This window comes from Petromyzon marinus, chromosome 21 (genome assembly GCF_048934315.1).
Source record: "Petromyzon marinus isolate PM22_M1 ecotype Great Lakes invasive population chromosome 21, UKy_Petmar_22M1.pri1.0, whole genome shotgun sequence".
Classification (NCBI taxonomy): Eukaryota; Metazoa; Chordata; class Hyperoartia; order Petromyzontiformes; family Petromyzontidae; genus Petromyzon; species Petromyzon marinus.
Genome location: NC_133687.1, coordinates 9924934 through 9952384, shown reverse-complemented (window position 1 = coordinate 9952384; position 27451 = coordinate 9924934). Strand labels below are relative to the sequence as shown.

General features: G+C 49.8%; 1 protein-coding gene across 3 annotated transcripts in view; it reads right to left on the bottom strand.

The window, feature by feature from the left end:
- The window catches only part of LOC116944419 (uncharacterized), a 177028-nt gene that overhangs the window by 57849 nt on the left and 91728 nt on the right, over positions 1-27451 (bottom strand). For 2 of the 3 annotated variants that reach the window (XM_076068541.1, XM_076068542.1), the window contains exons 3-7: positions 19127-19202; positions 17406-17585; positions 7063-7212; positions 5737-6679; positions 4818-4910 (exon numbers count right to left, since the gene is read on the bottom strand). In XM_076068541.1, the coding sequence (XP_075924656.1) occupies positions 4818-4910; positions 5737-6679; positions 7063-7212; positions 17406-17585; positions 19127-19201 (1441 nt within the window). In that variant the 5' untranslated portion in view covers position 19202. Of the gene's footprint in view, positions 1-4817; positions 4911-5736; positions 6680-7062; positions 7213-17405; positions 17586-19126; positions 19203-24652; positions 25033-27451 lie in introns of those variants that run through there. The other variant, XM_032958011.2, reaches the window with a different exon arrangement.

Sequence of the window (27451 nt, the reverse complement as noted above, 5' to 3'; positions counted from 1 at the left end):
CAACTGGAGGCATCCGTGGCAGGTACACAGCCGGTAAACACAGCAGAGTGTGTGGCCACCGAGGGCAGTGGCTGAAGGCGTAACGGGAATCGAAGAGAAGAAATTCAGCAACTTAAAATGCAAAGCAACAACGGCCGATGATGTTCGACACACGGCGATCGGCCCTGCATTATTACCGAACGATTGTTTCATAAATGACGATTGTGGGCGAGATCGCCGAGTGATAAAAATGTAAATGTGTGTCGTGTACCCTCATCCACCCGACAGAGCTAAGCAAATAAAAAAAAGAAAGCTATCACAGCAGCCCTACTGGTGCTGTTGGAGGAGTCCACACACGTATTTAACATTTAACCCTCATTACACACAAAGAGCTCGCCACAAATGAACCACAATACCTTGCTGATCTCGTAAAGGAGTATAAACCATCACGCGAACTTGCAGCAGCAGCGGCTTTTGGTTAACCATCGAACAAAGACGGTCACCGCATCGCACGCTTTCAGATGCGCTTCTACGGCCTTCTCGAATGCTCTCTTTCCGATATTCGGAAGCCACTGGAGCTATGCACTTTGAGAATCATCTACGTTGAAAACGAATTTCTTTAGAACTGGCTTTTTGTGTTTAGTTTGTTGTCCTTCACCTGCACCTCCGATTAGCACTGTTGACTACGTACAGTACGAAAGAAGTTCACCTGGCAAAACAAAATAAACGAACGATGGGGGAAAACTTGAGCAAGTTAAAACATTAGCCTAACCCTTCTGGAGTGGTCAAAATAAGCAATCTCCAGGATGCCATTTTCAGAGGCCCATATAATTAAACGAACAAACTAACTAAACGTGTTTCTCGTATAGGTCTTGTTGGAAGCATAGACTCGGCTATATCTGTGGCAAATTCCAGCAATCTAGCCCCCCCTCCCCCAACTTAGAACATCGTGAGAATTGACACGGGCCAGCCTCGATCGTCCGCGTGTATCCGACACCGTTTATGCAACGGCACCGGTGGAGTTGTTGTTGCACCGCGCGACATTCAATCAAAAGCCGGGAACGTCTGCCGACTCAAAAACAACTTTCGGCGTTCTCCATTGGCAATTCCTTACAAGGCCAGCGATGGGGAAATTCCACATTCCCATGACAGCCTCTTCCAGTGGGCCCTCCGTAGGAAACCCCCACCGTCGACTCAACAGCGGACGGTTAATTGAAAAGCGCTACGGATACTCTCGCACCGTGGGCGCGTTGCAAAAATAGACGGCGTGAAACCGGACGCCTATTGTACGTATTATATTCTCCATCAACGGCGAACGGGGATGGCATCTTAAGAGATAACCACGCATCTCATCAAACAGACAGCCCTCCCCACCACCACGTTCCTCACCACCACCACCACCACTTCGGCCGGGTGGCTGCAGCTAACTCTGTACATTGAACTTCTTTCGCACCGTACGTAGCCAACCCCGTGCTAATCGGACCTGCCATAGGGTGAGCGGCACGTAATCGAATGGTTGCAATTGCAAATGTAGGTTTGGGGGGTTTGGGGGAGGTGGGGTTGACTCAACCCCATCATCCCTTTGGGGTCGATAAAATGAGCACCGTTCGCTGTAGGGAAATCAACAGTAGCTGTGGTATTGATGGTCTATCCCCTGACAGGGGAATGTGGAATTTCCACCACAGGGGCTGTAAACAGCAGAGGGGCACCGAAAAAATTCGCTTTTACTTTTGACCACCGCCACCACCGCCACACTGGCCAACGTCCCCCCACACGTCGCAAACAAACCTCAGCAAGGTCCCAGCTTGGTTTGTTTAAAAAAGCGCTCGGCTCAGCAGAGGGGCGCAAGCCAGGAGCCGCATTATTTTAGCAGGTGGTGGTGGCGGCGGCGGCGTTGGTGGCGCGCGCCTGTTTGCGATGTTACGCCTCGTCGCAGAGAAACGAGTGTTGCGTTTCATTAGTCCGCGCGTGATGTATCGAATTGCATACAGTAAAGGCCTTCTCGCTATTCATAGTCGCGGCGCTTATCGCGGACCAGACGGGCGAGGCTTTTGCGCATACAGGGGGAGCGTTCTATGGCAAGAAAGCAGATCGAGTGAGAGAGCGAGACCGAGCGAGTGAGCGAGACTTAAAATAATAAAAGTGAAAAAGTCACGCCAACAGTCGCATCTTTGTGACAGGTGCTCGCCAAAGCTCCGGCAGGAATGTTAAAATTAGGGGCTGCGAAACGGCACTGTTTGGACGTGGAGAAGCCCATTGGAATTAAGGGTGATAAAACGACAAACGCGCTTTCATTCCTAAGACCACCCAATGTCAGTGGACAATAAGATCACAGAGTTTGGATTCTCAGCGGCACCTTTATTCGAGGATCGTTCAAGGTTAACGAAAAAAAAGTTAAAATATTTGGGATTTTTTTTTCTCAAACGATCACGGAAAGCAGTTCTCACCTTCCATTCACAGTCCTGAACCAGTGGTGGTAATTCCTCATTCCTCTGGTGGGGGTGAGTCTATCCATAGGGCAACTGCTATTGTTTTCCGCACAAAAGTTCAAATTAAGTACATAGAAGTGAATTAAATGTACATTTTTTTTCAAAGGTGTTTCTCTCTGCTATAGGCACCAGATTCTCAAGATCGTATAGATGCTTTGGTTGCCCTCCAAATTTGTGTCCGTTACTAAAATGATAATGGAGTTATACACGTACACAGCTACCAAATTCAAAGACGCACCTCTCCAACTTTTGCTTTAAAATAACCTGGAGATTAGGAATACGCGGTTGTCCCGTCAGCGATGCAGTGCTTCGGTGCCAAAAGCGTAGAATTATTTGGGACAAGCACACGGCCAACTTAGGACATCCGCTTTCAAACCCTCTCGTCGTTACGTTCATTTGAAAATCTTTTTCGGGACGCTTATAAAAAACAACACGCACATCGTTGAACCGGTTACAGCCCCTTGTAAAGAGAATCAGCTGTGTTCACACTTCCATGCGATACAAACTCCCCCCCCCCCCCCACACAAAACTGGACAAGCTGCTGGCCGCCATCTTGGAAATGACCCAGAATGCTTTGGGCAGCTGTGACGACGCTGCACACGCGAGTCGCCAGTCGACGGCCGCTACCATTCCACACACAACGGGTCAGTGATCCGTCTCTCTTTCATATACAAACTCAGCGTTGCTTTTTTATTGTTCCGTTGTACAAGGTCCGATGGTTTGGGTGGAGTGCTCTTGCCAATAATATAGGGCAAACTGGCGGCAGCATTTGTTTGAGAATCCTGATTTTGCTGATGTGACCCAGGATGTCAAAACCAGTCCACACTTTGCTTGCTCGAACAAATACCGCTGGATAATATTGGTGTGTGAAAGCCAATAGGTTGATGGACTTAAACATATTTTTTTATGTATATGTGGAGACAGAACAGAGGCCCATTCTAAATCTCCATCTTTTATCAACCTCCAATGATAAGAATTGGCAAACGTTAAACAACCCTCATATTGAAAAGGCCAATGAAGCTGTACGGTATGAATGATGAAACTCTAAAAAGTTGCACGTAATAATTATAATTACAGATAATAAAAATCACGACAAACTATACAAGTTTTGGACTAGCAAACACACACACTCGTCCTGTGGAATGGAACAAAAACGTGTGTATGTAATGAGAATCAAAGTTTAGTATTGAGTGGAAAAAAATAAGCAGATCGACTCGAAATGGTGACGCGAGGAGGCCATCAAAGGATTTGGTTGTAACCCCGAGCGGTGGGTAACTCGATGCATTCTCACACGAAAATATGTTTTCGTTTCTCAAAATGGCGTTCGTGTTCACCCGGCCAATGTCACCGTTCCATGACATTCCGACGGCGAGGTCGAGTCACAGTTGAGGCCACTGACTCTCTCGTCGGGGGTTTTTGTCTGTGCCCCCCCCAACCCCATGTCACACTGCGCCGCCATTACTCGAGCCAATTTGGCATCTTACCCAACGCCGGACGGAACTACATCATGCTTTGTGTTAACCCTTCCCCATTTGGATGACCTACGCGCACGTACACGCACGTATGCGTACGTCATCGGTTTGTCTTCCGATTCCGTGCGGCACTGGAGTGAATCGGTGAGTGATCGATCGGGAAAGTGCTAATAAAATACTTGAACACCTTTGTCAACAACACAATGTCCACTGCACAATAGGTGACGTTGCTCGGGAATGGCCGAATCGTCATAGCACATCTTTATATCCACATCAGCTCAAGCCATGGGTAAATGAAAGGACGTTGTAACTGTATACTCTGCATTGTTCAAGCAGTTTTAATAATGATGCAGAGCAAGGAGGCGGCGCACGGATGCGATCTACGCGCCAGAAAGCAGGGTTGGTGGATCACAAAAAGCATTTGGCCAAACGTACCGGTGCAGGACCGTTCCTGAAAATGAGTCTTGAGACTCAGCGAGGCTTTCGTGGATTATTATGGATAATTAAAGAACGTTACGCACCATGTTCTCCGCACTTCTAAAGCAATTTCAACAACAATACAATATCCATGGGTTTACAAAACGCTTCAAAAAGGACGCTATAAAATAAATAAGAGTGTTATATCTTTGGGAGCATACGGCACGATGGAGGGCCGTCTTCTCGAAGATCATTATGACCGTGCCTCTTTAAAAATGGGGAGGGGGGGGCGGGGGAAGAGAGATCTTCTAATTTTAAACGATTACATTAAAAGGCTTATCCCGGGCGGTAATAGTCGTTTCCTGGGTTTGGCGATTTCTTTGAAATAAAAAAGAAAAGCTTATGACCGACCACCGGCTGACGGAGGTCGTGCGCGGCCGTGACTCTGCACTGCACTCACCCTGCAGCTGCTCCTGGACGTCTCCAGCTGGCGCCAAAGGAACAAACGACTTCACCTTCATCGGCACGGCCCTCTGCTCAGACGCTGGGCAACCTACCTCGTGGTAACCACAGACGAACAAACATTTGCACTTTTATTCATATTCATATGAACTTTAACAAATATTCTTCTTTCCTCTCATCACCAGAGACAAGGTGACCGTTCGTCCCCCCCCCCCCCCCCCGTGCGTTAGAGAACGGCCCACAGAAGCGGATGTCGCAGAACCACTTTCTTATTAGTTCAATTTCTTAGCGACCTTTTTATCTACACTTGGGGCGCTGCAATTTCCCACCCACCCTGCAATGAAGAAATGAATATCGCATGGCAGTCGAAACAGCATATGCATTTTTTCTTACTTTCAGAGAAGAGATGTACTAACTATATAACAATTTTTATTTTACCAGGTAAGGCCCACTGAACTTTATAGCTTTTATTCAGAAGCGACCTGGCCACAAATGGTAGCTCAACTAAGTGGCTTATCATGATGTGGAAATGTATATCAGCCAAATACTTAAAACGCATTTTGATTCTAAATGTGGAGGGAAAAACGGGAGGACTCGGATAAAAATCCACGCGACCACGGGGAGAGAGAGACAAGCAAACTCCAAATATACAGCAGGCGTCAGGATTGGGATCGAACCGATGAACTCCTGTATATCAGGCGAGGTAGTTAACATCTCCCAACCGGTGGCGCCATGTAGCTCTGAGAGCCAATGCTCTAGACCATTACGATTCATCGTTTGTGCATTTTCCCCACATGTAACCTCTCGCGACCGATATTCCAATTGGCATTTTAAGTTGTTTGTTTTTCAACCTCAGCTGGAAAAACGCAAAAAATAACCAGAAGAGCGATGCTCTACAGCGGGGTGTGCACGCTCACCATCTTGCTCCGACCTGGACAGAGCCTCCAGCTTGCGCTGCTTTAACGAGTCGACCACGTCGGCGAGGCAGGTTTTGCGACGTTCCGGAGTTCCTGACACAGCGCCAGCAGCAGCAACAGCGGCCGCGGCAGCGGCGGCGGCGGCGGAGTTCCCATCATCGGCTCGCTCGTCCGCGACGACGCCTCCTTCCGCTGGCTCCTCCACGACGCGACCTCTGCCACGCGGCCACCGTTCCTCCGCGACGGGACCTCCGTCCCCGGGCTCCTCCGCGAGGAGCTCTCTGGCGTGCGGCCACCGTTCCTCCGCGACGGGACCTCCGTCCCCAGGCTCCTCCGCGAGGAGCTCTCTGGCGTGTGGCCACCGCTCCTCCGCGACGACACCTCCGTCCGCATGCTCCTCTACAACTAGAACCCTGCCACGCGGCCACCGCTCCTCTGCAACGGGACCTCTGCCTCCCAGCTCCTCCGCGAGGAGGCCTCCTCCTGCAACGGTGCGCCACCGCTCCTCCGCGACAGGGCTCGGCAGCCCGCAACCGTCTTTCTCTTCCGCCCTGGGGTTCCTGAAGGAGCGGAGGCGTGGCGACAGAGGAAGAGTAGGAGGAGGAAGAGGAGGACTCCTTCTCTTGGCCTCGGAGGCTGAGTAGGCGCCCTCCTCCTCCTCCGAAGAAGAATCTGGGTGGAACACTCGCTTGCGCGGATCACCGCCTCCTCCGTTGCTTCCGCCACCGCTGGCGCCGCCGGCGTCGAACGGCGTGGGCTGGTCGGAGCCGTTCTCTGCCGACGGAACCTCCACCACGGGGCCTCTGCCGTCCGGGGACCAGCGGCCGACCAGCAGGTGCTGCATCTTGAGCTCCACGTCCCCGCACGACCGTGGCTCCGCGGCAGAGCTCCACCGTGGGGCTCGCTCCGCGTCCAGGCCTCCGCGAGGGGAACCGCGTCTCGCCTGCACGCGTCGGAGGCGTGAAAATAAATCACCACGGCAACGTCGATTATCCACTGCTGGATGAAGGCCCCCCGCAAGCTGATGCGATTTCTCAATGTCACGCGATGCGAAAATCCATCTCAGCTACTGCACACGAGCCAATTGCATCGCTCCATCTCTGTAGTAGAGCCTGGCTGCAGGAGGCTTCATCTCCCAATAGTGACTAAACCAGAGTGAAGGACGAAGACTTTGGCACGGTATGGAAAAGGGAGAGAAAAATGAAGGAGAGATTTAGAGAGAGAGGAAGGAAGAGCGAGGGAATGATGGAGAGCGAGGATATAAGGAAGTTGGCAAATCCCTTGCGTGTGGGAGCCCGTGGTTTCTCCCCCTGGAAGTGCCCTCACCTCCGCGGTGGGGCTGCCGCGGGTTTCCTCCGTGGTGCGTGCGTGTCCGGGGCTCCACTCCATTAGCGTGTCCCGCTCCGCCGTGGGGACCGGGTCCTCTCGCGGAGGTGGCGACGCCGGCACAACCCGGCTGTTTCCCACGCCGCCACCCTGGTGAACGCGGCACATGGGTTTGGGTTTGAACTTTTTTCTTTCTCGACACGATTGAGATGGGAGCCGCGATGGTCAGTCGGTCAACTCGACTAACCCTATTCCCGTTCTGATGATGTACGTCATCGGAATGAAGCTGGAAGAACAAGTAAAATAACTTTATCGGTACCAAGACTCCCACGAGGCCATGTAGGAGGCCGTGTGGCACAGTTTGACGCCATCTATCATGGAGTGCTGTCGTGTCGCTACGGGTTCTCTGCGGTGAGTACAATGTCTTTAAAACCAATGGCGCTACAACTCTCTAAATAAAATGAACGTCGAGCCCGCTTGTGCATTTCAAGATTCAGCGGTGAACGGGACACCCCACCCTGCAACTTGCAGGGTGGGGTGACACGGTAGTGGCGATAAGAGAGTGACCAGGAGGTGACCAACTGCCCGGTGAGTGAGCGAGCGAGCGACTGGAGTGAATCGATGAGTGACCGATCGTGAATCGCCCCAACTCACTGCTTTACTCAGAGTTCCATGGAGTGCAGGAGGTAGGAGCTGGACACTCCACCCGAGATATGACAGCAGCAGGCCTCAAACTTTGGCCCAACGTGCGCTTCGTATGTGAATGTATGTTGAACCGGTGCATACGGTCGTTCGTGTGCGATAGAGTCAAACCATCTGATCAACGCATCATGGCTCGCTGAAAACAATACGTGTGTGTAACATCGCAACATCGCCCCCCCCCCCAACTCTCAAACTGCCGCAGGCTACCTCCATACTCGTCTCTGACAACGTATGTACGCTTGAACTTCTTTCGCACCACACGTGGCCAGCCGTGCTAAATCGGTGATGCGGGAAACAACAGCAGTCATATCTGTTTGGAGGCGAGTTAATTACGTGGTGGAGTACTCTGGCCCCTTAAAAATTGCAGCCGCCCTCCATCTCCCCCACCACCACATCCTGCCGCCCGAAAATGAGAAACGTGAAGAGTCCGATGACACCAATAACGTCATCAACCCGCCCCCCCCTCCCCCCGCCGCTCGTCACCTCCCGTCCAGCGGCACAAGAGGTGGACACTTGTGTTTTGTTTTTCAAATATTTCCGTGCTATCCGCCGAATCGGGCAAACGGAACCGTTAGTCGGTCGAGGAGTCGATGACTTGAGTAGTCAGATTACAGCCCAGCTCTCGAAGATGCAAATGACACACCAAAGGGGCGATCGGTGCAATGATTCAGGGTTCCGATGGATAGCCCCTCTAGTGGCTGCAGGAGCGGTGTGAACCCGTTCCATGGAACGTACACGGAATGGAAAACGAGGTTCCTTCTCCGTGCGATGTGAAGCTTGCATGGCCAGCTCAAGAATAAGTATCAGTCGACGCATTAAGTCGACGATTCGATGCATCAGTCCGTTCACGCAAATGTTTCGCGTCGTTTAAATACACTGCGGGATTTTCGTGCGAGTACCTAAGCTGCGCGTTATGAGCTTAAAGCTTTGTGAATGAGATTTAAAGAGAACAAAAAAAAAGGCTTTGAAATCGCAGACAGTTCCTCCGTCACATTTCTCAGAGGTCAAAAGCCAAAGTGATTTCCTGCTCAAAATGAGCACCGAGGCACTTGGCGCTCATCTCCCCCAAGCTCGACCGACCGCGTCTGGTTCCGGATTGACGACGTCCATGGTCGGCAAAGATGCCGGCGTCGGGTTTGTGTTCAGGTCGACATGAACACACCACACAGCTGGGGGTCACCGTGGGAAAGGGGCTCACCCTCTCCCACCCAAGAACGCCGGCGTAACAGAGTGGCACAACGCGGACGTCCAGAATCAACACCTCATTCAAACATCGCATTACATCGCGATTCATCCTCCCTCCTCCTCGAAAACACTGGTGGAACCATCAACAGCATCAGAAAATTAATAGGAGGCTGATGCTGTTTAGGTTGAACTTCTTTCACACTGTACGTAGCCAAGCGTGCGAATATGAGGTGCGGGGGGGGGGGGAAGGACAACAAACTGAACACAAAAAGCAGTTGTAAAGAAATGAGTTTTCAATCTATATTTCAAAGCGCATAGCTCCAGTGGCTTCCTATTATCGGAAGGAAGAGCGTTCCAGACGGCCGCAGAAGCGCATCTGAAAGTGCGCGATGCAGTGACCGCCTTTAAGGAGATGCTGCACATCACCTTCATAGTCGTGCGATTGTGGTCATGCAGCCTAAACTATGGACCAAATAGTAAACCCATAGAGACCCAAAGAGATACATAAAGACCCATAAACATCCACGGAGACAGAGACACACAGACACTCATAAAGATACACAGAGGTACAAAGGGACACACAGAGGACCCAAACATATACATTAAAGATTTGCCACAGGAGTGAGATTGTGGCCATGCAACGCAAACTAAGGACCCATAGAGTAAACCCACTGTGGTCTGTGCTCCTTCGATGGAGGAGGAACGCTGTCATGAAGCCCTCTCGTCTTGGCTAGCAAACCTCTTCATTGGCATTCATCTCTTGAAAATATTGCCAGGCGCAGGAATAGAATAGCCCGGAGCTAACTTGACGGATATTCCACATTCCTACGGTGGAGGGGGGGGGGGCGAGCCTATCCATAGGCCAACCACTGTTGACCTCCACACAGAGTGGTGGATATTTGATCGACCCTGGAGGGATGATGTGCCGAGACAACCCCCACCCCTGCCCGACCAGGAATCGATACTCACGGGGCCACCTGGTCGGTTACATTTGTACACTCACATATGTCTGTGTACATACAGGTACACAGACAACGATTCACCCGTATAGCCTTTAACAGACTTGGGGCAAGTGCTGTTCGCGGGCACCTACGAAGGCCGGCACGGCGTACGATGGAGTGCATGGCCAGAGCCACGCCAGGCCGCCTTTGTCTCCCCTTTGCTCGTGTTACACACACATCGCACCGGGTACTCATTTAAGGCCGAGTTGACCTAGGGGAGGGAGGACCCTGGAACGTTTGAGGTTATATTCGTCACGGTCGTGATCGGGAACCGAACTCGCGTCGCCAGGTTCGTAGCGCAGCGGCGCTAACCACTGTCCCACCACTCCCCACATCCTGAAAACACTGTTAGGGCAAGTTATGTTAGTGAGCACCTATGAAGGCCGGAACGGCACACGAGGGGGTGGGTGGCCAGCATCACGCCCGATCGCCTTTGTCTACCCAGTAGCAATGTTTACACACCGCACCAGGTACTCATTTAAGGCTGAGTCGACTTAGGGGAGGCCTAGAGCCGGTTCAGATAATCGTCACACTGGCATTGCTGGGTTCGTAACGCAGCGCACTAACCGCTACACCATCGCTCCCCACATACACACACACACGTGTAAACACATAGCGTGCATAAACAGAAACACACAAAGCCCACTATAGCGTTAAAGCGAGTCCCGGGGTATTGCTCTCGAAGAGCATCACAGCACGCACAGAGTCTCCCTGTAGCAACTTGGCAGCCAAGTGAAATAAGTGTAAGGGAGAGAGAGAGAGAGAAAAAAAAGAATTACTTAAAATAATAATAGTAGTAATAATTAAATAACGCACAAAAAATTACCCGAAATTACAATTTTTTTTTTCTGGAAAAATCAACGCAGTGCGTGTCAGAGGGCCGACTGTGAAAGTCTCAATCAGTGGCATTTCTCCGCTTTATTTCATTCCTCCCTCCCCCCCCCCACTTTTTTTTCCACGGACCGTTAAAACAAAGGCCTCTCTCTCTTTTTTTTTGAGAGAGAGGTGGTGGCTTGGGGTGCTGGGAGCACAGGGAAGGGGAGGGCAGGGGTGGAGGAGGGGAGCGGGCGAGAGAGGGCACAGGGAAGGAGATGGGAGGGTAAGCAAGGGGAGGGGAGGGGTAGGGGCAGGGTGGAGAAAGGGGGCGGCTGGGGAGGGGGGAGAATGGGAGGGGTAGTGGAGGACAGAGGAGGGGAGGGCAGAGGAGGGAGCAGAGTCAAGGCCAGCAGTGGAGAGAGGGTGGCGGTGGGGTGGAGTCACGGTGGGCGGGTGAGGGAGCGGCGGTACAGCGGTTAGCGCGCTGCGCTACGAACCCGGCGGCCTGAGTTCGATTCTCGCTCACGACCACCAACGCCCAGTGACGATTATCTGAATCCGTCATGGGCCTCCCCCTAGGTCGACTCAGCCTCAAATGAGTACCTGGAAGCGGTGTGCAGTAAACATCGCCACAAGGGAGACAAAGGCGGCCGGGGCGTGTGGTTCCGGCCACCCCATCCACTCGTATGCCGTGCCGGCATTTGTAGGTGCTGCCGCTTGCTAACAGCACTTGCCCCAACAGTCTGTTGAGGCTATACGGGATCTGTGTCTTTGGTGGGTGGTGCTGGCTTATCTCTCCGCCAGGGCAATGGGGGGGGGGGGACAAATTTTGGGTGAGCGGCGTGGCGAGGAATTTTGTTCTTACGTCCTTTAAAATTACGCCACGAAAAATAGAAACCCGGTGGCTGTCGCCTGATGATGATGCTGGTCGTAATTACCGGCGAAACGCCGAACTCGAATTGTAAATGTTGTGGGTTTACTCTCCAACACAACCGGTTAGTGCTGAACGAGTAACTAATTGGCACGGTTTTTTTTTACGTGACAAACCTTACTAATTGGCTGCGTCTGGGTGGTGGCGGGTTTAACGATAAATTTATATTTACACGATCTAACCCCTTAAAAATCTCTATTATTGATGGTAAAAAAACTCGTTCTTTTTTTAAGGCAAAAGGGGCATCCCCGCAATTTGCTTTTGCTTTGGCAATAAAAGCCCGCGTGTGTGTGTTTTTTTATTGTTTAAATCGGATGAGACCCCACCACACACTGAGACGCAGTATCCCTACAGCTTCGAGACACTTCGTACAGCCATGTCAGTCCGTGCGGGCACAAAAAAGGCTTTCAACTCGGAACAGGTTAAAGGAGCAGCCCCGCAAGTGCCCGTTCGTGCCGCTGCTGGTGAAAGGGGGGGGGGGGTTCACTCGGGGGAGCCGTAGAGACGGGGAGATGGCTCCTCTCTTGGTCGACTCTTCCACACCGGCCAGATGCCTTGGAAGAGGTCGGAGTGCCCCCCACACTTTATTTCACCGCACGCAGCACCCGACCGTGCTGCGGTGTTCGCGCGCGCGTACGGAAATGGAGTAGAACAAAGGGAGGGGGAAATTAGTACGAAATAATATCTTTGGGGGGGGGGGGGGAGGAGAAAATACGAACGAAAGAAAAGATAATTGGGGAGGAAGGAAAACAAAAACGAGGGAAGATCTTTGGGGGGGCGGGGGGGTGGAAGGAAAATAAGGATGAATGAAGAAAGATAATTGGGGGGGGGGGGAGGGGAAGGAAAATTAGAACGACAAAGAAAGTAATTTGAATGGCAACAAGTTGGTGACGTGAGACGCAGTCACGGCCGAGAAGTTCGCGGCGCCTTCAAAACAAAAGGAAAACCGCGGGGCAATTGACAAATTGAAGCGAGTTGCTACATCTCTCGTGGGCGTTGTGTGTGCGTGAAATATAAAACAAAGGCTCTCCTTGCCACTTTAAAGATAAAGTGGGGGGTAGGTGGGTGGGGGGGTGGGGGGTTTAAGAATCCGGTAGGTGTGTGCGTAGCGGTGCGTCTCACCAGACTTTGCACAAGGCTCAGCTCACCGCGGGTTAAGTGAGTGAGCCGAAGCAATGATAATAATAACAACAATTGGCGCCGTCGTTCAACGTTTGTGACAATTTAATTTGAGTTTTTCCGCACTGTCAGGTGGTGGTAGGGTTCATTGACGACGCAAACTCGGTCGGATCATCACAACCACGTGACCCAACCCCAGAACGTCAACTGTGATTCACGAATCGTCTCACTTTATTGACACTGGGCACAAGAACGTTGGGACCGAAGTCTGCTCATTTATGCTGATATTTATATTCTCCACGCTGACGCTAATGATTATTATTGTATCCGGTCGTGGAGTGGTTCGCGCGCTGCTCTATCAGCCCAGCACCCGAGTTCGATTCCCACTCACGGTCAGCGTGGGTGATGAATATCTGGAACCGGTCCCGGGGCATCTCCCAGGTTGACTCGGCCTCAAATGAGTACCCGGTGCGATGTGTAACCATCAGCACTGGGCAGCCAAAGGCACTCAGACGTGGTGCTGGTCACCCACCCCCTCGTGTGCCATGCCGGCCTTCACAGGAGTTCGGTAACAGCACTTGCCCCAGCATCCTGTTAAAGGCTATACGGGGGGGGGGGGGGGGGGGTCTTTGTCCTTGTATATATGTGGGGAGCAGTGGTACGGTGGTTGGCGCGCTGCGCCATGAACCTGGCGCAAATTGTGGGCTGCGTCCTACTTTCCGGAGCGTCCTATAATCCGGAAAATACGGTAACCACCGCTAACTTTAGGAACGCGGCAGACGAATCGAGCGGCGCATCTTCGGCGCGAAAGAATGTTTCGCTTTAAAGGCTCGCAAACTCGGAAGGCTCCGTGGTAATTTATTTATAAAATCGCTTTCAAGACAAACTTAGCCCCAAAGTAATTATTCCTCCTAAGTGACAGCAGGAGGGTGAACACATCTTAAGATACTCTTTGGGTCTTTCGGTAAAGTCACGTAGATAGAAAAATAAGAATAAAAAATCACGACGTTACGATCGCAACACAAGCAATCGTCATCAGGTGAAAATTTAAATACAAAATGTTGTTTCACCTGAGGACGATTGCTTGTGTTGCGATCGAAACGCCGTATTTTAAAAAAAAAATTCTACCTACGTGGCTTTACCGAAAGACCCAAAGAGTATGAATTCCTGCAGTCACGAAAGCTTTAAGTCGAAATCTTAAGATAGAGATAACTGTCACGTGCAGAACCGCTTATCATCAAGACTCCTGCGCAGGGCCGAGCTCAGGGTCCAGACTATTACCGTATTATGCGGATTATAAGCCACAAACTGCAATTTAAAAGCCAAAAGTTTGGGTTGCGTCTTATAATCCGGAAGGTGTGCATACGCGAGAGGCCAGATTTGTGCAAGTTTAGCTACACCGGGCACAAGTTTGGCATGCGTCTTACTTTCTGTAGTGCCTTGTATTCTGGTGTATACGGTAATGCTGTAGCAATAGTACCACGCAATAAATGGATTTATGTGGCGTCCAATATTCAGAGAAAGAGAGAGGCCGATATAAGCAGAGGAGAAGAGGGAGTACTTGAACAGGGACAGGGAGCCGGCAGCACTGGTGGTTGGGTGGGGTGGAAGGGAGTTCCAGACTGTTGTGGCAGCAGATGAGAATGAGCGAGCTCCCGCTGAGTGAAAATTTACTTGGGGTACAGACGCAAAGCCTTGGTGGCTGGAGTAGAGTGAGATGAGAGGGGAGAGGTAGGAGAGTGCGTGGAGGGGAGTGGAGTGAGATGAGAGGGAAGAGGTAGGAGAGTGCGTGGAGGGGAGTGGAGTGAGATGAGAGGGGAGAGGTAGGAGAGTGCGTGGAGGGGAGCGGAGTGAGTTGTGAGGGGAGAGGTAGGCATATCGACGAGGGCAAATATGATCTGCCGTGATAGGACAATATTATGTTTTTGAAGTAGCTCTAATGCCCCAGCCTGAGTCAGCATCATCAGCATCAGCCTCGACCCTCTCACAATGACATCAGATTATTTGGCGATCCTGCTGCTTTGGAAGTGACGCACAAGCACAATCGACGAATAAAACATCAACACATTCGTGTATAATAGAAATATATAATAGGCGACGTTTCAGGCGATAGCCCTACTTCTGAGCACATATATTGGTCCATTCAGCCAATAGGCTGATGGACTAAAACACGGACTTGTCTATGTATTCATAGGCAAAGAAACAAATGCAGAGTTTTGATTATGTTTTGTATTCTATGTTGTTGTAACGGTCTGACCCCGTGCCCCTACTGGACATATGTGAAAAAAGAGCTTTATAGCTCATCGGATTCTTCGCCCAGTATAAACAAATATTTGAATTCTGATTCTGCATCCCTTAGGGCAAGGGAGATCTGGGAGCAAGAACAGCAAAAATAATCCATCTCCCATCCCTGCGTAAACAATACCCACAATGCCCTCTGTTGCGCCACCCCCCACCCCCCGGATTGTATAAGGCAACAACAACAACAACAAAAAACGCCACAGCCAAGTGGCTGAAAAACAAAACGAAAACCCAGAGAGAATGAGAAGCAAAAAAACAAATAAAAGTGTTGCTCTCAGCTCGCGCAAAGCAAGTGGCATCTCAACAGTGGTAACAAAGAGGAAATAATGAAATAAAGAAACAAAGGCCAATCTTTGTAGTTTCACATTTCACAATTACCCCTACTTACTGCTGCCATTGTCTGCCTCACAGGGCCCTAGGACTGTCGCTATGGCGATGGTGAGGCACAACATCCATGCAGACGGACAATTTCCTTGTTATTTTTGTTGCCGTTTTACTTACATCTTTCGAATTTTGCTTTTTAATTCCGCAATGAAATTAAAAAAAAGAGAGAGAATTCAAATAAACAAAGATATTCTGCGGTGGCAAAGCAAACTTGGTTTCTGAGAACCTGGCAACGTGAAACAACCTTTACAGTTTGCACGCCGCTGCCGCGTATTATTATTATTATTTCATCACCCTTCACGCCGTGTTGTGTGTTCACTTCTAGCATCCCGTAGCCGGTGAACGGGACCGCTGGTCAAATGGCGGTGTTGTCGTCCCCCCGTTTCTGCTTAATTAAACGGCGCCGTGAAGCCAGCGCTTAAATTTAAAGTTCAACGGCTATGCAAATCGGTCGTGCTGCTACACAAACGGGCCGGGGATAAGCGACCGCTGGGTCAGATTCTCACTCACGAGCCGTGCCTGCTGGAATTATTCAGTTGTGGAATGAACCATCCGCGTTTTTTTTGCAGTTGCTCGCTCCCATCTCCCCAGATACGTTTTCCGGTTGTGCCACACGGAAAGTTTGGCTCCATGTCCGTCGTTTCGCGGACCGCTACGTGTCGAAGAAGGAGCTCCCGGGCATATGGTGGGAGAGAGAAACGTTGGACATCGCACCGAACGACAAAGTGAACGAGACGAATCGTCGATGGATTCGATAGACAACGGACCAACACAGCGATCTTTGTTGGAGCCCGTGGACAATAGATTAACCCTTTCCCGTTCCCGATGACGTTTGTGTACGTCATCAAAAAAATAACCTTTCAAGGCCATGCGGGAGGGTGTGTGGCACAGTTTGGCGCCAGCCATCGTAGAGCGCGGTCGTGTCGGCACAGTTCTCTGCGGTGAGTACAGTGTCTTTCAAAGAAACAGCGCCACGCCTCTCGAATTAAAATGTACGCCGAACCGCTTGCCGCGTTTTGAGATTCGGCGGTGAACAGGGCACCCCACCCTGCAACTTGCAGTCGTCTCGAAACGGGAAAGGGTGAACAGGCTGGCCTTTGATGGTGCCGTTTGACTGACAGCGCTGTCCATAACAAAACTGCACGATGTGCGATGTTTCGCTGCAAGTGCTGGGTGCATCAGGCATCGCGTCAGGCGGCACACGAAGCGACTCGAAAAGGCGACGGAGAGAAAACCAATCTGTAGTGGTGTCCACCGTGAAAATTGGGAACTGAAACCCGCATCGCCACATGGCATCATACGCAGGAGTAATACGATGATGGGATTGTCAGGGTGCCTTTGTCCTGGCTGAAATGTGAAACTTCTCTTCACCCCGCTGCTCTGTATGTGCCTGTGTCTGCGTGTGTGTGTGTGTGTGCACGTCTCTGTGTTTGGGAAGTGGAATCACACTCGATTTGGGAATCGAATCGAGTTCAATTTGATTCCCGCTCACGGCCAATAGCAGTGCCTCTTTTAGTCATCTCGGTCAGTTAACCCACGGCACCTGGGTCTGTCCCGTAGCCTCCTGCGAGCGGGCCTTCGACACTTCACGTGGCCTCAAAGTGCACCTAGCATGGCACAAGCACCGTGGCCACGGCACCACCATTTAAAAGCGAACAGCAGCTGTTGTTGTTCTATTCCCACCTCTTCCAAGACATCTGACTCGCGTGGAACAGTAGGCCAAATACCATCCACAGAGCCTTAAGAGGGCTCCCTGTAGTGTTTACCCTTCGATCAGCAGTGGCAAGAGCAAGAATTTGCAAGGCTGTGATTGGCGTTTGCAATTGCTGGGAGGAGAGTTCGTCGAGGCCAAACTGCTGCAGGGCAATGGCTTCCCGCGATTGACACCACGCGCCGCAACTCACTGTTTTCGTCAGGTTGCAGAAATCGGTGGACAGCAGCGTCGACTTCAGATTGGAGGATCGGCAAGCGATCTCAGCGATGGCCGCGACGGGTTGCACCGTCTCCATGGCAACTGTCGCTACGGGGCGTGTCACGCCGGGTGGCGTGGGCGGAGTCTGCGGAGGAATTGGGCGGAGCTTGGCCTAGGCAGAGAGGAGGGAAAATGAACGATGGGAAAATTAACGGCGATCCGAAAACCTACGACTCTCCTGGATAGACGCGTTTTGTACTCTCGTGGTTAGTGCCTTGCACCGGTAATCCTGATGCCAAGCGAGTACCAAAAAAACAAATGGCGGTGTGTCAGTCGTCTCCTCATCACTTTTCTTTCGCAACTGCCACGGTTACCGTTCCCGTGAATTTCACTCATCGATTCCCCCACCCGTGTCTCATCCACGCGCCGTTCGACCACCACGCTTGCAGGCCACAACAACTCACCCCACTCACCCCACCTCACCAACACTGCAAGGTCACAACGCTTCTCCCAGTGCCGGATTATCCTAGTAGCAAAAGTAGCTACATATGTAGCTACGGGCCCCGCGCTAAATGCTTTCAAGCTATCAATCCCGGTTCAGTGATTCTGCACTTGCTCTATTACTATAGTACTATACTGCCTTCAACTTTTATGAACGATTGCTTGTTTCAGGTTATCAATGTAATCCTTATGGTGGTACCCCGGGGTACCAAATAATACAAAATGGGTCGAGGCAATTTAATATTTTATTTCTGGGACACTATTTTTTTTCCAGGGGTGTTACTTAACTCCGCGACTGGGGGTATCAATCAATCCGAAATCATTGGCACACTCCGCGATGTCGAAACGCAGCGAGGACGATCGTGCCGAAACCCTGAACGCTCGTATGCACCGTAGTGGTGCATCGTAGTGTACAGCTCGTCGAGATGAGTCGATTGCCGCATCGCCGACCATCAACAGACTAAAGATGACTGCATCACGGACATTGTGCGAGAGCCGGGGTACTATGGTACCCCGGGGTACTACGGTACTATGGTACCCCGGGGTACGCCATAAGGTTCATTTGTCGTATTTTCTGGCTGGATAGCAAATACAAACATGCAATTACTTTACTGTGCAATGTAAAATTTGCATTTCAATATTCGTGTGTTTTTTTTTCTATGTAGGGCCCCTTTATAACAACATATACTACAGGCCCCGCACTAGCTCAATCCGGCACTGCTTTTCCCTCTGCTTCTTTCTGCAACACTGCTCCACTTTGGAACTCCCACCATCACCATCGTCATTGTCATCGCCTATTCCCAAGCACGTATGAAAACCTTGCGCTATGCCAAGAAACGTGTTCATTCTTAACCGTTACACACCTTTGATGGTGCTGTTTTATTAAAACCCTGGTTTTGTGAGAGCTTCGATAAATCCACGGGTTTTGTTTCCACTGATGATAGTCTGTGGTAAATGGTATTTCACGCTAATTGATCGTTACTCACGATTAACGTTGACCCGGGTGCATTATCATAAATGGTAAATACAGTAAAGGCATCTAGACTAAGAATCGATATCGGTTCGAAGAATCTACGCGCACGTCGGCATACCGAACGCCTTCTGAAGCGTTACAGAATCAGAATATTTATTTGTATTCCGAGGAATCCAGTGAGCTGTGAGTCCGCTTTTTGCGCGGATGTGCAAACTTTTTGCCACAGGGATGTCACTCACTTCGAGCTTGGCTCTCACTCGTTCCGCTGACCCGTTGGGGGCATGTCCGAAGGGAGTCACATGGGCTGAAGACATGCTGCAATCGGAGAGAAGACGCACAAAGGCAGGGACTGGTGACGATCAGGGGGCGGTCTACCGGTGCACAATGTAAAACATTTTGGCGCGTGCTGCGTGTGACGGGTACTGCAGGATCATCGCCCGTGTCTGTCCGCTGCTCGCTGAGCTGCAGTGGCTTCCGGTTGCAGAACGAATATCATTTATAAGGTCGCGCGCATTGCACACAAAGTGCTTGCCACAAATGAAGCACAACAGCTTTGCTGATCTCGTCAAGGAGCATAAACCGTCACGTGAACTCCGGTCATCCTCGCAGCAGCAGCAGCTTTTGTTTAGCCATCGAACAAAGATGGTCACCGCATCGCGCATGTTCAGATGCGCTTCTGCGGCCGTCTGGAATGCTCTTCCTTCCAGTATTAAAAAGCCACTGGAGCTATGCACTTTTAAATCGAGATGGCAGAGTGATTTCTCTAGAACTGCTTTTAACGTTTAGTTGCCCTTCCCCCGCATTTCCGATTAGTGTGGTTGGCTACATAAGGTCCAAAAGAAGTTCAACATACAATATACGTGACAGATGCTCCTTGCCTTATACACTTGGTGTAGCTTAAGTAAACCCGATATTTCAGTGCAGAAACTGGCTCATTCGACACCCCTTTCCCACTGTCACATGCGAGCTGAATCAGCACAGGTCCAGCATGGCACGGGTGTTTTTTTCCCACTGCCAGTTTACACAGCCAAGCTACGATGACCTTACAAGTGACAGGGGAAGGGCATAGTGACGTGTGCAATGCACACGACGTCAGTACACCTCAACCACTGCGTCAAAACGTGAATCTTAAAACCCTTTCCCGTTCCGTTGACGTGCGTGTACGTCTTCAGTTTTTTCTAAAATAAAATAACTTTATCGGTACCGAGGCTCCCACAAGCTCATGCGTGAGGGCGTGTAGCACATTTTGGCACCAGCTATCGTAGCATGCGGTCGTGTCATTGCTCCTCTGCGGCGAGTACAATGCCTTTTAAAATAACGGCGCTACGCCTCTCTAAGTAAAATCAACGCTGAATCAATGGCTCGCACTTTCCGAGATTCAACGGTGAATGGGACGCCCACGATGCAACTTGTCCTACTGGACATCTGTGAAAAAGAGCTTCACAGCTCATCGGATTCTTCCAGTATACATAAAAAATTCTGAGTATGAAAAAAAGAATAGGTTTGACCATTTCTGGCAATAAAACAGGAGGTAAAGTCACGTATGTAGAAGATTACATTAAAATAATAATAAATCACGACGTTTCGAACGCAAAACAAGCGATCATCATCAGGTGTAAAACAAATAGTGAGGGAGCACATAGGGGGACATCACGTACATAGCACATAGAGAACGTTAAACTGTACGGAGGCAAATACAACAACAAGAAGATGAGAGACGAGAACTGAACAAACCTAAGAAAAATAACGTGATGCAAAACCAGTCGGCCAACAACACAGTTAGACACTGACCTGGTTAACCACGAATTTCAGAAGACTGCTAAATTTCGTGTTCATCCCTCTGGGTTGAACAAACCAGCATAGACAGAGTGAACAAATACGAGGTACAAGGTAGCAGAGATACATACATAGGGAAGAACATCCAAGGAAAGATATATTGGGCAGCACAGATGAACAACCAGAGTAACACCACACCAAGAGACAAAAAGGACTGGAGGGATGACGGACAGAGACTTAAATAAGCTGCAGAGGTGGAGGGAGGGGGAGGGGTTGAAGACAATGGGAACCTACGCAGAGAGAGCACATGGATGAGCAAACAACCCGGGCAGTAACGAATGCAGTCACGAAAGCTTCAATTCTATATTAAAACAGGAGGTGTTAAAATGTTCAAACACCAAATAGAAACATTTTGCAAGGGATCAAGTCCGCATAAACCACTCGTGTTTGTGGTGAACATGCAAACAAACATGCTCTCATAATTTACGCATCGTCTTTGAAACTGCGTTTGTCCCGCGCCGTGATATTCTGATTCTGAACTTGCACTTGTCTCGTCATGGGAAGGGGTTAAGAATTGCCTGTGACATCAGTGGCACGGCTCGGCTTGCGCAGTGGAAAGGTAACCCCTGTGCCTCCTGATCAATTTCGCACTGGCGCGACACAGCATCAAGCACAGGTCGCTCGCGCAAGTGAAAAGGAGGTCTTAGCTTGTTCCATCCATGCACTGAACGGAGGAATTAACTCCAAAGCGCACCCGAGCAGACATACCGATGGTGAAATAAAAACAAGGCAGCCGTGTGCAGGTGCCGCTCGGTGGATTATTACGTCGCTGGATCTTGAGATGCGGTGACAGCTCGGTGAGGCTTTCATCCAGCAGTGGATCGACCACAGCGGATGATGACGATGATATAGGATCAAACTGGCGAACCGCCGTATGTTAAAGGCGAATACCCTCTCTTAACAATGATGGGTCCTAGTTCGACGTGAATATTACATCAACACCAAAATAATCAAACTCAAAATAATAATAATTTGTGTCGCTGGCGAGAATGTAAACAACAAAAGAGACGAGCGGACAATAGGGCTTGTTCATTTATCTGTCTCTCCACCTAGAACTCTGTGACAGATTACAGGGACGAGTTAGGTTCCAGAGGTCTGTTCGGAAGTCGATTTGTTCGCAAGTCCAACTTTACTCGTGTCGATACCAAACATGCTGGTATGGCGTGTACACTAAACACGGAGAATGGCTTTGAAAGTTGTATAATCTCCTGTAGATTTCACTTGTTCTTCTTACTACCACCCTCAACAATGTCACCACTCTTACGCTTCTGAGACATGATTGGGGTTGATAATGTTCGTGAAAAGCAGAGAGAGCATCGTAGTGAACCGCACAGCGACAACGCAACAACGGACAATAGTGGCGGCCCAGGCAGAAATGCAGGGAATGCTGGGTAATGACACCGAACAACCACCGGCATCTATTGAACGGCAGTTAAACTTACGAGTCTCGGTCTGAACAGGCAACTGAACATATGGACCGGCTTGTTTGTATCTCTGAAAGTTCGTAAGTCGAATGTTTCCGTAAGTAGAGGAGTCCCTGTATAACCGCTGGAACACCGACAGTACCAGCTGAATTACCGTCTCGGCCTTCACTGTAACGAGGGCCAGATTAACACGCGGGGGGCTTTAGTGGCAGCAGTCGGGGGAATTCGATTTTGAGACGCTCCAGAAATACTTGTGCGCATAAAAAAACGCAACTTTATAATTGTTGAAACTCGATGCTGTTTGCACCGTGATGAAAATAAAATAAATGTTAATTTGATAAATCAAGCTATGGCATCACCCGAGCGTATTTACTGTCGGTTACTAAACTCACTCACTCAACTCATTCATTCACACACTCACATGCACTTATTCATTTACCCACTCACATCAACTATAACAGTTGAAATGTAATACAGTGCTCTCACACGATGCTTGAAAATTAAAGGTATTTTTTTATTATTATAGCCATATAATCAGTGTATTACGACCAAAGTGCATTTTTTTTAAACTTTGATTTAACTTTACAATTGGCACATTTAAACCAGAAATGAAGCAACCGATTTTTTTTATTAACCCATTATTTAATTGAATTCATAATTGACATATTTAATTTTTCTTTAATTTTATCATCTTTATTTTAGTTTCTATCTACGTGACTTTACCGAAAGAACTAAGAATATGAAGCAACCGAGGTAAATAATAATCGGTTATTTGGCAAGAACAGGCATTAGGGGGTGAAGTATGGTCAAACCCCCAGCCCATGACCATTACTATGTAGGAGGGGGGTGGGGGGCGGCCTTCATCCAGCAGTGGATTGACAAAGAGTTGTGAATTATTGCTGTAACTGATGCTGGCTCCAGTCAACTAAAGCCTCCTATAAATAGAGAGGGCATCGTGCATTAAATGGGCATTGGCCATGGCATCGGTTAAACTCTGGCCCACTTAATAATGATAACAATGCAGCAATTGCGCGCCTATTACTCCTTTGTAAATGTACCCGAGCAAAAAGCCCCGGCAGTTTTTCTTCACATTTATTTTTTCTGGAGAGTTACACTCCAGATATTTGACCGCGGGACACAAGCCGGTGTTAAAGTCACGTGTGAGGAATGAAAGGGGAGAGACCGCACACACACAATCACACGCTAGGAGGATGTGCTCTCGGTCTGTGCTTTAAAACAATTTGAGTTTCGGACCGGTCGGGTACGCATGACGTCATCGCCTCCGTGCTGTTCCCACCAATCGCGAGGGTCGCGTTTACAAAGCCGGGCGACGTCACTCTCGCGAACGACGCATTACATTGTCGCGTCGATGCGACAATCCGAAGAGGGAAAATTGCCCTAAAAGCATCCGAAATGTGACATTTCCAAAAATCTAAAACTCATCCGTTACACACACACACACGCGCGCGCGCTTGCACCAGATAGTAGCGGTCTAAAAAAATTCAACATGCATAGGGCAGCAGCCTACTTGCTGTGCTGCCTCTTACCAGGCGTCGAGATGACCGCTGAGCTCTGCGCGACCCACCGATCAAGAGTTTGGATTGCAGGGACACGCGCCGCCGTACCCGCAATTATCGCGGTAGCGGCGATTAAACTTGTTCACGATACGATGCGATATAAAATTTCGCGAGACGAAGATTATCGCGACATCAGTTTCCCGTAATGTTGTAAATGTTCATTGGATTGTCCTGCTTTTTGCGCTTTGCTGTACGTCTCGTACCGTGACACTTTCATGTTCTCCAAAGCGCAGGCCACTCAACATCAGTCTGCCCTTTCAATCGCTACAGTGTGCCACGCTTGTAAGGCACGTGCCATCAGTTACAACATAAGCAATCTATGTGACTACGAAAATCATGGAAAAATAAGAAAATGAGCAACAATAATCGCGTAACAATATTTTGAAGGAAAAAAAATACATATTTCATCAAAGTAAACCTTTTTTTCTTCCAAAAAGGTGACGGGAAAGGCGCAGCCCTGCAATAGCCTGCTCACACCACTGCTGGCAGAAGCGCCTCTATTTGAGGGAGCCTGCTAGAGAGCCCCTTCGAGTGGATATTTTGGCCTCCTCTTCAACACTGCCAATCGACCGTGGTTGTACACATTTAGACTCACCGTGCCGGGAGATGGAATCGAACTGGTGACCTCTGGATTGCAAGTCCAGTGGGCTAACCATGAACGCCACCGTACATACAATACTACGCATACTCTTTGGTTCTTTCGGTAAAGTCACGTAGGTAGAGATAAAATGAAACAAATCACGACGTTTCTACGCATGTCGAACTTCTTTCGCACCGTGCATAGCCAACCGCGCTGATCAGAGGCGCCGGGGAAGGACAACGTGGCAGAAGCGTCAGTAGCACGGCCACCAGTCAACGACCACCCCGTCGCGAATCTCAAACCCTGCCGTCCACCATCGTAGCGTCGCCGCACCGCAGAAGCCCTTACCCTAAATTCAGCACCGGCTGGGCCACCGCTGCGAACGCATGGAGCCGACCGTTCGAAGCCTGGGCATCGGTGGCCATAGGAGGTGGAGGAAGAGGTGGAAGAAGAGGAGGAGGAGCACGAGGAGGAGGAGCGCGGGACGGGCAGCGAGTGGTGGCTGCCTCGGGGATAGCGTTACGAGTGAAAGTAATGACCCCCGGGAAAAGGCGTCTGTGCCATCGCCTTGCCCTGCGCGGTTTTAGTTTTCATCGTCGGCTTAAAAATAACCCGTGGCGGCACGATGACAAGTATTTCTTTAGGGTCGGCGCGGGGTCGTGGGTTGTGCGACGCACAATGTCTTGCCTCGCACAGTACAACACGAGACACAGCCCAGCCCTGTGAGCTAACCAACGATATTTTTTGCCTTTCATCTTTACCACCACCACCACCACCCACCACCCACCGTCGTCGTCATTTTAAATTAACCGATCACTTTACGCAGCACTTGCAATCTATCTCCCAGTGGCGTGACGGTTGAAAACAAAGGTGGCAAAGTTTCTTTAAATCCTCCCACCCCCACTGCCTCTCTCTCCACCCAGTGGTATAAATGGCTGCACCAGATAGTTTTGTCCATGGGCGGGTTTGCGTGTGGTGGAGAAAAGCGCTGGGTACTCCCCGCCTCTTCCCAAGACGTCTGGCCAGCGTGGAAGAGTAGGCCAAATACCATCTCGAGGGCGTCTCTACAGCTCCCTCTAATGGAGGCCCTTTTGACAGCAGTGGCATTAGCAAGGAATTACCAGGGCTGTATATATTTATACATCTTTATTGTTAGGTCATTTCTACTTAAGAAGGATGGGTGGGTGTGTAGGGGGGGGGGGAAGCATGACCGGTTTAGATAATCGCTCGGCCACAAAAACATACTACAACAACAATACAAAAATAATGTCAGCTTGCAAGGCGCCATGGACACAGAGTGTTTGGCTCGCCCTCGTGGAGAGAGAACGACCTGGAGGCGACAGGAGGAGGAACCGGGGACGAACCCGGCGGTGGCGGCGAGTCAGCGCCAACAATTTCTCCAAGGTCTGTGGTCCTTTACACAATGAGGTGTTATCGGCAAATTAACGAGGGTTTATTACCTGTGGGAGGAAACCGTAGCGCCGATGTTACCCTTGGCCGGGAATCGAAGTGGGGACTCGCCGGGCTCGTCGCAGAGTGTGCGGATCATTGTGCCCCCCCCCCCCTCCACCTCGTTAGCGGGTTTTTAGCCAAGTGCTAAATTTGAAATAGCCGGATTTCGGTTACGACAATGGAAGATAAATGGGGCGCAGCACTTGTGGGAGCGCTTCAACTTTTAGCCATGACCCTGGCAACGCGATGATCTAACCTTGGGAGGAACGTCAACAGGGTCCCACGCACCCAATTTACTCCACAGCTGACAGTGTGGCCTGACAATTCCCGGCAGACGATGGGTTTGCAGGGCGACTGTGGCAGGAATTGAACCCATGAAACCGTGTGGAATCTAGCTCGGTGACCGAGCGTGTTGACCACCAGGACACCAGCTGCCCAACACAGTGAATCAAAAAAAACATTCCAATCGGCTGAAGTGACCGTCATACACACAAATACAAAGATCTCCCTCCCCACCCCCGTGGTAGCCTTCACAGGCTGTTGGGGCAAGTGCTGTTAGCGAGTAGTACCTTTGATGGCTAGCATGGCGCACCAGGGGGGCGGCTTTGATCAGCATTCATGCCCGGCCGCCTTTGTCTCCCCGATGCTGGTGTTTACATACTGCACCAGGTACTCGTAGTAGTAGTACAGCAAGTGGGTTAGTGACGAGATAACTGCGCAAGGAGATTTGCAGTTGCTCCTATTTGTGCGCCTGCATTTTTCTCTGGGTACCCTGGCTCGCCACTGTGGTGAGATGTTCACTACCTCTCCTGGTATACAGGAAGTCATGGGTTTGATCCCAACCCTGATGCCTGCTGTATGTTTGGAGTTTGCGGTGTCTCTCTCCCCGTGATTGTGTGCACTTTTATGCGGGTCCTCCAGTTTTCCCGGCTCCATTTAAAATCAACGCGCGTTTAGAGTATTTGGCGGCAATAATTTCCACGTGATAAGCCACTTTGTTGAGCTATCATTTGTGGCCCGGTCGCTTCTGAAAAAAACAACTATACAGCTCAGTGGGCCTTACCTGGTAAAATAAAAAAAAATAGTTAAGTTTTTTTCCAAAAGCACAAAAGTAAGTACTCAAACTGTAACATGCCAAAATATCTCAAACCGGCAACTTCCTGAAATATAATTTCCTTCTTTGATCTGAATTAATTTATTACTTCTGGAAAATCCCTTAAGATGGGACATTTCAAGTTTGCAAGGCTGACGAATTAATTGAGGTTTGTAATGGGTAAATATTTCAGAATTATATCTTTTAAACAAAGATGACACTCCGGATTTAAAAAGAACAACACTCTATTCTCTCACCTGTTTATATATATAAAAAGAACCCCAAACAAATCAGGCACTGGACAGCAGACACCCTTGCAGAGAGAACCTACCCCTTACCTGTAAGGAACTCAGAGACAGGAAACCGGAACCACCAAATAAACATGGCCACTATTGCGTAAAAAAGCTGTTTATTGTGCACGGTTTTTGTTTTAAAACAAACAGAATCCCGGCACACAAACCTCGCATTGTGCTGCGTTTTCCTAGCGCTTTTTCCCCTCGCTCGTTCTTTTCACTTTTGCGGCTATTGAAGCCTCCCAACAAAAAGTGTCTATGAAAATAAATATGCATCAATGGCGGAGGGCTGGGGGGTGGGGACAGTCA